The sequence below is a fragment of the Fringilla coelebs genome (assembly GCF_963513975.1).
Source record: "Fringilla coelebs genome assembly, chromosome: 6".
NCBI classification, from domain to species: Eukaryota; Metazoa; Chordata; class Aves; order Passeriformes; family Fringillidae; genus Fringilla; species Fringilla coelebs.
Genome location: NC_140034.1, coordinates 42,306,044 through 42,317,810, shown reverse-complemented (window position 1 = coordinate 42,317,810; position 11,767 = coordinate 42,306,044). Strand labels below are relative to the sequence as shown.

The 11,767-nt window shown below is 38.1% G+C and overlaps 1 protein-coding gene across 1 annotated transcript; it reads right to left on the bottom strand.

The window, feature by feature from the left end:
- Positions 1–754: 754 nt before the first annotated feature.
- Positions 755–2,671, bottom strand: LRRC4C (leucine rich repeat containing 4C; the record flags this gene model as incomplete). Its single annotated transcript, XM_084207631.1, has 1 exon — positions 755–2,671. The coding sequence occupies one exon, from the start codon at positions 2,669–2,671 to the stop codon at positions 755–757; it is 1,917 nt and encodes a 638-aa protein (XP_084063757.1).
- Positions 2,672–11,767: the final 9,096 nt, after the last annotated feature.

Here is an 11,767-nt window from a genome sequence, read left to right as displayed (position 1 = left end):
TTATCATAAGAATTTTTACAAACTTTTGATGTTTAAAGCCACACTAAGAATGAGCTATATCCAAGTACAGAAAAAAACCAATATTTTATTTATAATCTTAGTTTAGTGTTTGAACTACAAATTCTGGTTCTAGAATTGCTTAAAAGATCATGGGTTTTATAGGCTTTCACAAGTAAATTAATTTTTGGTTTGATTTTTTTTTACTTTTTTTCCATTTTTTTCACAGAATGGTGCTTTCGGTAAATACAGAGCAAATCATTACATGGAGAAAAAAAAGGTTTGCTTGATTTTCTCACTTGAAAAGTTACTGTTATTATTCCATTCTCTGTTGAATAATTTCAAAAAGGGCATGAGAAAACAAAAGAAAAAAGAGAAAGTGACAAAATAGACCGAATCTCACCACTAGAATTCACCATAAAAATTCCCAAAGTGTAACAGAATTCTTACAAAATTTCCTAGATCAGTTCTTTTAGGGAATCAAGATCTCCTATGAAAAATATGGCAAATGGGAGTCAGGGTAGGTTGGGCAGGAAAACGGGAACGAGGAGGGTAAATAACTGCAGCAAAAACAGGTTCTGAGGAATACACATAATTTTGTCTGCTTTAGATCACAATAGAATTTTTAATAAATAAATTTCTTTTTCTTTGTAAAGACACTTTTGAAACAGTAGATTTAGCCCAGTCATTTGTGTCATTTGTTTTATAAACCATCTTTTGTTGTCCCCCCACCCCACCCCTTAATGTCATAAATGTTTTAGATTTGAGTCTCTTGAACATTGTCTTTCGAGTTCATTCGGATCAATAACGGTTCATGCACTGAACTGTGTATTGAATTTATTGTGTTAACTGCTGTTGTGTGGTTGAAAGGAGATTTATAAGAGTTATAGTGATTTAAGTGCTCATGCTCTATTGCTGGCATGGGCAAATGACTCTCTATGGGTGTGTCACCTGTAAGCTCATCATCCACATTAATGATCTCTACAGTCCGTGTCGGAGCATGATGGTTCTGCCGGTGATGCTGCTTCCTCATTTTGTAGAAAATTACCAGCATCACAGCAGCCATGAGAGTGATAGCCACAAAACAACCAATTATGATTTTGGTAGTCTTCATGACCTCATCTATTCCTGGGATCCCGTTGTTTGCGTCCGTCACAGGAATGGTGAACGTTTTTTCTGTCGATCTTGTGCTCTGTGGAGTGAGTGAGGTTGTCATGTTAATGGTTTCCCAGTTGGTAACTGGTGTGGGCCCAACCTGCTCTGTGGTCTGTGCCTCATCCTGAGAAGGTTCCACAGTCTCTACTGTGACGGTTGAAAAGTAGGTGTAACCAGGGTTATCCAGGGCGGTCACATTCAGCGTGGCAGAAGCCGTGGTATTCCCAACAGAGTTACTCACCATGCATGTGTACAAACCCGTGTCTTGCACGGTTACCTTGGTAAAATTTAATGTGCCATCACTGAGCACAGCAATCCGAACTCTGTATGCCCCATGCGTCATTACAGATCCATTTGGAGTAATCCAAGATACAGAGGTCAGGGAGGTCGATGCCCGGCATTTCATCTCTGCAGCCATGCCTTCTGTGACGTTGAGGTCTGCTGGTGGCTCCACTATGACTGGAGCATAACATGTGAAGTAATTCAGGTCCAGCTCACCAATGTACCTTCCTTTTAAACTGGGGGGCGTGTGGCAACGGGCACAGCATGCAGTGTTGGAGGGTGCCTTGTCTTTAATCCACCAGCTGAGCCAAAGGATATCACAGTTGCAGTTCCAAGGATTGTGATGCAAGTGGATCCTTTCTAGGCGGAGCGGTGTGAACAGGTCATGAGGCAGTAGTGTTAGATTGTTGTGTGCCAGGTTGATCTCTACAAGTGACTGAAGGTTATCAAAAGCATTCCTTTCTATCACTTGAATCTGGGACTGTATCATCCACAATTTCTGAAGATGCATTAACCCTTGGAAAGAACCTGGCCGGATTGCAGTCAGGTGATTCCCAGAAAGATCCAACTCATCCAGTTTTACAAGTGGAGTAAGGTTAGGAATCTCTCGAAGATTGCACATGGCAAGGTTCAAATACCTCAGGTTGGACAGACCTTCAAAGGCACCTTCTGAGATGTATGAAAGCCTTTTCAATTCCCCTAAATCCAACCTCCGGAGAGAAGGGATTCTGTTAAAAGCATAAGAAGGGATGCTCTCAATGGGGTTGTTTCTCAACCACAGTTCCTTCAGTTTTGATAGGTATACAAAAGCCCCATTTGGGATAGTGGTCAGACGATTGTCAAAGAGTTCCAAAGTGTTGAGATTGGCCAGACCATTGAAAGCCCCTATTTCAATTGTTCTGATGTGATTCCTGCTGAGCTGCAGGATTTCTAGATGCCTCAGATGCTTGAAGCTATTAACTTTAATGATTTGAATCTGGTTCTCATGGAGATTGAGTAGCCGGGTGTTGGTGGAGATGCCGTCTGGCACGTCTCTAAGATTTTTCCGTACACAAATCACTTTACTGAACTGGTTGCTGCAAGAGCAGACGGAAGGGCAAGTTTGAGCCCTCACTAGACCAGCCACCACAAGAAGCTGAAGAGCCAACAGCACCACAAGCAGGGGGTCAAATAGGGCCCTGTTAAACCTAGGACCTATCATTATCTGCTGTGGATGTAAGGTCATCTTGTTCAACATTCATAATTTATTTGGTGTTGGTCCTTCTGGAGTTTGAATCGTCTGAAAGAAAGGAAGAAATGAGAAGTACAATATTAAATTAATCTCAAATAATTGTGTTCTCTCAACAAAGGCTTGAGAAGGACTTGAGTTCTTCTCAAGTCCTTTCAGTCAACTCCACCAATTTCTCAAAATTCAATAGTGAGAACAGGTATAGAATTTCTAATATTATATTTTCATACAGATATGTATGTCGGCTGCAACAACCGGCAATGAGATAAGAAATAGCCATACATTAGTTCTCCTGCACATTCCAATGTACAGTGTATGCAGGAGGATGGCAGATAAGAAGTTCAATCACAATGAATACATGAAAGAAATGTAACTCAGAGAGAGTTGAAAGAAAGGACAAGCATCTCAAAAGGCAAAAGTTAGCAACACAGGAATCTGCTAAGATAGGAATTATCAGAGTATTCAAGGTGTTAACCTTTTTTACACATTGCAAGAGAACAGATAGTATAAAAAGCAAGTTTCTGGTATGGATAAAAATCTCTGTCGGTCCAAACATGATTCCTGAATCAGAGTTTAACTAAAAGCAAGTCTCCAAAACTGAAAGTCATGCAGATGACAGGGCAAGATCTTGCCTATAAGAATTTAAAAAAAAAAATTAAAAATTAAAATAAAGAAGCATACTGAGCATCATCCAATTTAACGATATAGCCTCTTCAATTCTTTTGTTTGGCACCAGCAGCAGAGAAACACTCATTAGCAAATGTGTACTGAACACAGAAATGAGAATAGTAATTTATAAATGCTGAAAAATATCCCAGTAGCTACAGGGTTGTCAGTTTCATTGGCACCTTGAAAAAACTCTCAAAAAATTCTTGCTGCAAAGGGAAAAAAAGACCTTCACACTACAAATGATCATTACTATTTTAAGAACTTCAGTACTGATTCATGTGTGGCAGTTTTTATAGTCCCCAGCTTCGGTACATTTTCAATCTGCTGCTCAGTTCAAGATTCCTCTGTTGCCGAGATTAATGAAATTTTTTATAAATCAGCCAAAAGTGAAGTCTTAGAAATTACAGCAAGCTTAAAGCATATTTATAACCCAGAGCACCCAGATGGATAGTACATATATATTCATTAAAACAAAATACCATAAGGCAACAGTTTTCCACTCCAGGCTCCAAACTGATTCATTTTTTGTAAAACACAGAGACCTTTCTTTAAAAAAAAAAGTCAAAATAAAAAAAAAAAAAACACCAAAAAACCCCCAAACCAGGAAAATACATTAACTTTCATCTCACAGCAATTCATTTAATGAAACACTTTTTTTTTTCTAATTGTATATTCAGACAATGTGTTTTTGAGAATACATTTCTGCATTTTTAAAAAACCTGTTATAAGGGTGCAGAGCTAGGAAGTGTTCCCATCTCATTTTTAATAATTTACTGCAGAAAAAGCCAGTATAATGGTAAAAAAACTGTGACAGGAATTAAATTTCGGGGCTGTATCTGTATGTTTGATCTCTCTATATGTGCTATTTATAAAACATCTTTCTTGTTATGAAAGATTCATGAAACCAATGTGTTTTGCAACCTTGAGCAAGTCACTTCTCTCTCTGCAGCTTACACGTGTGTCCCATGGCTCTGGAGAACCCTGTGGCTGCAGTGTTAGATGTTAATGCTCCCATCCATCCCTTCCTTCCTCTGCCAACACCTGCACTCCTGAACATCAGCTGCATGGGCTTAGTATAATGTACTAGGCTAGATGAGGGGTCACTGCTCTACACACCTTCCTTTTCACTGCAGGCTCACCAGGTCACTTACCTCTTCAGAGGTGCTGAGCAGGATGTATGGAGAAACACTCTAACCACTAAAATTCAAGTTTGCTTGCAAAAGTCCATCTGCAGTAAAACTATATTCAAAAAGCAGATGAAAAGGCCAGAGTTCCCATCTTTCTTACACAGTTATGAAGAAAAACCTGCCGTTGTGGTCAAAAGAATCTATTAGAGCCTAATACCAATTTTAGGGCTCTTAGTTAAGACCTGTGATCCATGATCCATGAATTTTGCTGCTGAATAGTAATTAACCATCATCTGTGATAGTTAATGTGATTGTATTAGCATTTTGTCACCCTTTTTTAATTTTTAAATTTTTTTTTTTTTTGGTGCAGTAATTTGTTTTTCCTTTCTTATTTTCAAAATCCTTCTAAAACTTATACCCTAAGGACTCGGACTGAAAAATGAATTCCATTAACAAGTAATAAAACAGACACAGAAACACAACAAACTAATTATTTTACCATCACGCTGGTGCAATGTTTTTGTCTTCACTGAAACTGGCATGAGAACTCAGCCTGCTATGTTTGCCTTCAGAGCTGCCAGTTATCCCTGTGTACAAGGCTGGTGAGGCACAGGCAGCACCTTGGGCTTGCAGAGGCACAGGAATCTTCTCAGACCAATCCAGTACTAAAGGCCAGCTTTGTAGGACGTCATATAGTTTCTCTACCTTTCTTTTTGTGATTGTCTGCTCTCAATCCTGCATCCTCGATTCTCTGAAGGACTAGGAAAACTACAATATTTTTAGAGCAAAAAAGTACAGAGAACTAAGAAAGGCCATGGGAGAGCAAGCACCCTCAACACCAGGCTCTGTATGCACCAAGTCCCTTCAGCTACTCTTTTCTAGCCTCCATGAAGCTGATGATCCCAAGCCAAGCTGCAAGTATTCCAAGGCACTTCGCTCTTGTTCCAATTACTTGAACCTGAGGGTATCTCCCAACATTTCCTTTACTTAGTTCTTCATCCAGAAAATCTTCCCTTTTCATCACTACACATATGCTCCATCAGGAAAAAAAATCATTTTATTTGAGTACATTATTACAACAAAGAAATTATCCAGTTATGAGACTGATCTGTAAATGTTGTCTAACCCAAACCAAAGTGTTTACATGTCTCAGTTGCCAAAAGATTTTTGAAAGAAATGCTTTTATCTTCCTATGATAAATTCCTTATATCCTTCCTATTTTTGGTTATTGACTGAAACAATGAATCATTCACATAGAACAGCTTTTTCCTTGAACCGAAGGCCAAAATCGCCTGTGGCTTTTACATTTACTGTTCTCCCTAGTCCTGTGCTAGGGATGTCTCAATCAAACATATGTCTCAGTACAACCATCTATCAAAGACCTCCAGGGAAATCTGACACCGTCAGGTTTCTGTAAAATTCAAATCTGCGCACACTTCAAATACAAGTTTGGTTACTGACTAATTGATAGCTTCTCTGAGTCTATAATGCTGAAGACAGGATCACCAATTTGTGATATGTGAATACAAAGTTCTAGATATGTTTTTACATGTATTGGTATGTTTGAGCTGTGTCTAAGCTGTGTCTTGCTTAATATATAATGATGGCTTTTGCAGCCATCATTTGATTTAACTTTGGACTTTTTTATACTACTTGTCTTTTTGCCCTGTTCTTTGTTAGTACAGGAAGCAAAATGTAGTTTTTAGGACAAGACCACACTAAGTGGACTTGGTGCTGCTAAAGAACAGGGGAGATGATGATCCAAAAAAAGTGACCATGAATGGCAGAAAATATACTAGGCAATACCTTGCTAGTCCTCACTTCCAGCTACTGAGGTTTGCATGAGGCCGACATATGGCAGTAAGATCCCTGGTGGCTGGAAGAATGTAGCAAAAAGATCTTTTCTTTTATATTGGTTGTTTTTCAGGGCTCAGAGCTTAAATATTCAGGAAGTCTTGCTGCAGGTATTTCATATCAGGGCAATTTAAAATCATAAATATCTTGGAAATACCCTGGAAAAAGAATTAGCCAGCACAAAATAACAGTGGAAAATTAATTTAAAGCCTTGAAGGGTGTTATGGAAATATTTTAATGGGCTTTACATAAAGATCCATCTGGAGCTCTGTACTAGAGTAATTTGCTATTCAATTCCTATTTATGCTAGAGACACCAAAGGTTTAGTTTTACAAGCCCACACATGGAACACAGACCATCAACCAGCTTCTTTAGTCTTTGTTGACACCTCTTTGTCTTCTAAGGTTGTTTTTTTTTCATTTTCCTAGTACCAAAATAGCAACTCTACAGTCAATTCAATATCACTAGTGCCCTCTGCTGTATAGACTAAAAATTTAGTTTAAAATGTTAGGAATTTCCTTACTGCACAGTCAGTTCCCTACACACAGTACAATTACCAAATGTGTTTCCAAACATGGCCTTAAGTCTGTCTGTGGCACTGCTCTAATTACCACAGCATATATCATCTGTTTTTTTAGCACAGTAATGTATATTCTCTTTATGGCCATGGAGACAATCCCAGACATGTATGGAGAGCTGTTAATCTTGTTTTCTATTTTCACAGAAATAAAAAAAAAATCTTTTTTTTGAAATTGACATTTGATATGCATGTTCTCCTCTCTATAGCTTATCGACTCTCTGTCACTCTCAATGTTGTACACATTTTCCTCTGAGCTAAAAGCACTGCCCTCTTAAGATCCAGTGCAGAAGACAAAGCAAGAAATGACAGGGCTAATCTACCTCTGAAGCTATGCTCAGTGCAACTTTCCTTAGGGACAGCTTGGAGGATGCCATGGTTACCCTATTGAAATGTAACTTTGCCAAATGTGTATGCAGAGGTGCCTTCTTTATGGGCCTTGTAATACTACCTCCTTTTTTTTTTTTTTTTTTTTTGGAATTAGTTCTTGGGTCTGGTGTGCTTTGCTCTCCTTTTGCTATACTACCAGGAGAAAGTGACTGTGCTCTCTCTGATTGCTGAAGGATTTTCCTGTAATGGGGATCTTTGATAACAAAGGAGAACTTCCACGCCATTTGCAAAGATCTGCCTAATGAGGTATGGCAGGTGGCAAAGATATTTCCCCAAGCTCCAGCGACCCCAAGCTCTAGTGACCCTTAGCTGGCAGTTTGGTTGCTGTTGGCAACTCATGCTTTGCTTTCTGTCTTGTCTGTGGGTCTATGAAAAACTGTCTCAGCTGCAGAGCCGTGCAGTGCAAAGGCCATGGCTTTATCCCAATATATGGTTTAAGATACAGTATGATCTAGCACACTTTGGTTCATGCTGTACCACTGTCATGAAAAAAAATTGAGACATGATTTTATATGTGCTGCATTGAAAATATAGACAGAATTTATTAAGTGCCCAGTGTTTAAACTATCACAGTAAAATTACATCATCACACACTGATCACAGTCGTCTCAGCTGAAGAACAGTTAAATCACAAAAGCTCTCCTTCAGCATGTCCCAGCAAATTTCAGGATGAGAAGTATTCAAATCACTTTTTTCAATTTTTTTCAAGTTGACAAATATGTGGATGCATTCAGAAAATGCATCTTTGCTTCACTCTATATAGCAGAGTTATGTATGCTGTACCTCACACCCTTTTAAAGAGGTTTTCTGAGAGAAAAACCCTTTGCAATGATATCTGCATTTTTTCAGAGAACAAGCCACTCTATAGTTGCAAATTAAATAGCAGATTTCCAAACATGTGAAGAGGAGCTAGGTGTGTCAAGCAGCTGATTATGCTGGGAAGTCTCTTCTGGTAGCATCAGCACCAGAGAATTGAAAATAGTTTCTGTATGGAACAGAGCTTGGAGTACAGCAGTAAAAATAGGTCCAAATCCCAGGATGACCTTATGCAGAAGTAACTCTTTTGACTCTCTTTTCAGGAACTCTGAATGCTCCAAGGGCCTGAGACTGATCCCCTTTTGGCAGCAATGGCAGCAGAAGCAGCCAAGGGAATTTCAGTGTAGACACGCACACAATATGCTTTAGCTCCACAAAGTACTGAAACACACGAGGGTTAGCCTTCGTCCCAGAATAGAGACTGAGCTGTGGCCTGGGATTTCCACCGGGGTCAGAAATGCTCTGCCAACATCTGCTCTGCAAATGCTCCAGCAGCCTCACATGTGCGTCCCCATATGGCTGTGCAGGGTTGGGCCAATGGAACCACATTGCCAGGGATTCACTCACCATAATTTCCTGCCCACCTCACCTCCCCCCTTTTCTCTCTGGAAATACCTTTCCACCTGGCTGAACCCTCAAGGACTTGAGCTCTCAGTTCAGTTCAAGAGCAGTGCAAGCACTTTGCATGCTGTTCCCTGCCCCTACGCAGTACAATGACACCCTTCTCTTTTTCCATGGGATGCTTTTGTCACTAACAAAGGAACACATGCTATGCTCTTAACAGACAACTACAACGCACCATCATGCAAAATCAGTGAAATGGTTTACAGTAGGTTTACCATTTTTAAATGGTTTCCTCTCCCTAATCTTCATAGGTTGGCTCCAGTCAGAGGTGTTTGACTTTTTAAGAATAGACTGATCTACAATGAAATCCCACGTCTATGACTACAGAACTGGGTCACTTTATCTACATTGTTAAAAATCAGTTTTCCCTTTTCACTGCTATAGGACTTTAAAAGTCTCAACAACAGTTAAGGGAGCAATTGCAATAATGTCTAAAATCCTGTGAGTTTTAAAACCCAGCAGTTTTTATCTATTTGTTTTTTATTTTGTTTTTAGTTAAATACAATGGAGGCCAAAGCAGGCTAGATAGACAGCCCTGCAATGCAAACTAATTACTCATGAGACCAGACAAATCAAAACACTCACAATGCAAATTATTTTCCTCTTTGCATGTTTCACTGTTTTGCTCTGGGACATAGTTCTGTGGCCCCTTGAAGCATTCAAGTGTAGGAAGCAGAGTGGATATTGCTGTACCATAGATACTTCCTAGTTCTCTCCTGCAAGCATTTTAAGACTCAACTGAATCACTAAGATACTGATCTGAAAGACCTAAATGTGATTGGACACATTCAATCCTCTTGAATCACCACTGATTTCAGGGGAGTTCAATCAAGGGTGAGCTTGACCCAGTCTGCCTTTTTCTTCTTGTCTTTCATTTTGTTACACAGAAAACAGCTTTATTACACCCACCTCATTTTCCAGTATGATTTCATGTTTCCTCTCTCATTCCTTCCTAAGGTTTAAAATTTTCTCTTTAACATCAAGTAAAAGAAAAGAACATGAAATAAACCTTTGAAAAACAAGAATTTGAGTGCACATTGGTCCAAGCAAAAATATTTGCATTTTAGCTAGAAATTAAGATATTTTACAGTGTTTGAATCTCAATCAGTTTGGTATATCTCTCTATTTATAAATATAATTTTACTCTTAAGCATCATTCGCAGTTTGTACCCTCAGTAAAACTAATTTCACAGTAAAATCATAGAAAACATCAGATAATATGTAATGAATATTTCTTTAGGACAAACTTAGATATCTTAAGAGGAATTATATTCTTAGTTGTCCTCTCCCTGAATGCCACTCCAGGGAGTCACTCCAAGGGTGATGAGGACAGAACAATCCTAACTTCTCTGTTCAGACTGTTCACAGTTATATGAATAGGAGCAATCTATGAACTATTCACAATGAGCTAAAATTCCTTCATAAAAGCCACCACAATACAGCTTGGTTCTAGTGCACCCAGAAACATTCTAGAATTTTAATTGGAATTCACTTTTAAGTGGGTTAATTCTATTGCATTAAATCTTAGTGTGGACATTCTTATTTAGAATTTAATTTAAGCTAAATTGAATCAAGGCCACTGTAACTTCAATTAAGAGTGTCCATAAAAGGATGTAATGCAGTTTAGCTAGTCCCTTTTCAAAGTTAATTTGGATTCATTTTCTTGAGACCCCGTATAGACATTAGGAACTTTTGTTCTGTATTGATTTGGGCTTGATTCAAACCAATTACATAAAGGTAAAAAGGTTTTCTACCTCATCACTGATCCCCCTGGGTTACTGAAGTTCCATTTTGCTTCACTAATTCAGTTGATTAAATACATTTTCTCTGTCATTTTGTTGTTTGTTTCATCTCATATCTCCTTCTGGACAGATATTTATGTAGGGGAAAACAGGCAACTGAACAATAGAAATTTTACAATAGCCTGATAAAAAAATTCTCTTAATTATAGAAGTATGTCATGGCACCTCATGTGCCAACCATGATATCAGAGGAAGTCAAACAAGACCTTCAAGACTTTCCTCTCTTATGGCAGAAATATCTCAGTGAGCAATAATTAAACCGCACAATTTCTATAACTATGCTTTCCTAATCCTTTTTTCATTCATTATCAAACTAAAATCACAGATCCATGTTAGGAAGGCATCTGAAAACCACAACAAAATTAGCACAAAAACAACCCTTAATAAAAACTATTTGCTGTTCAAAAGCAGCGGTCCAAAACAGTGCAGGTTTTAGTCATGTCATACTGGGGTCATTTTTTGAAATACCATAGTATTTTTTGGTTTTAGGAGCGATTGAGCATCTATTTAGACATAGTACTGTGATACTTTGTTTCAAACAAACTAGTTTTGGTCTGGTATAATATTGTCAATTTTTATAGATGGAAACATTAAGTTGTAAATTAACATCGTTTTTAAAAATGTACTAGAACATTTCAAACTGGTAGGTGAAAATCTGTTACTTTATGTAATGTTAAAGTTTGTGTCTTTTCAAAAATGTAAAGGCGAAAATGCGTAAGGCTCATGGAATCCAAGGTATTAGCCCTGATTACTGTCAGAATTTTCTCGCTATTCACAAATGATAAAAAGAGATGTGGGAAATGTCAGGTCAGAACAACCTAAGAGTGCATATACGAATGTAGCCAGTATAATGAAGAGAAACAAACAAAAAACCAAAAAACAATTAGATTATATACTTGTACTTAAGAAAATTTCATTCTAACCTAAGAAAATTCGAATCTAGTTTTCAAAGTCCAAAACATTATTTCCTAAATTACAACATTTGCACTTGTCTGCTGCATGTGCTAAGGCTGAATAATCTTGTCACCCATACACATCATCCTCTGAGCCTTGCTGAGCTCTGGACCTCAGCAGATAACATACACAAGAAGACAAAAATATTTTAGTTTGACGAACATGTAATGAAGTAGCAGTTTTCTATACTTCTCTACAGTTTGGCAACAGAGATACCCTGGTAAAAGCCAAAGTAATAAAAAAAAAAAAATTGAAGATTACTTTGATATTAGCAAATCAGAGAACTGTCCAT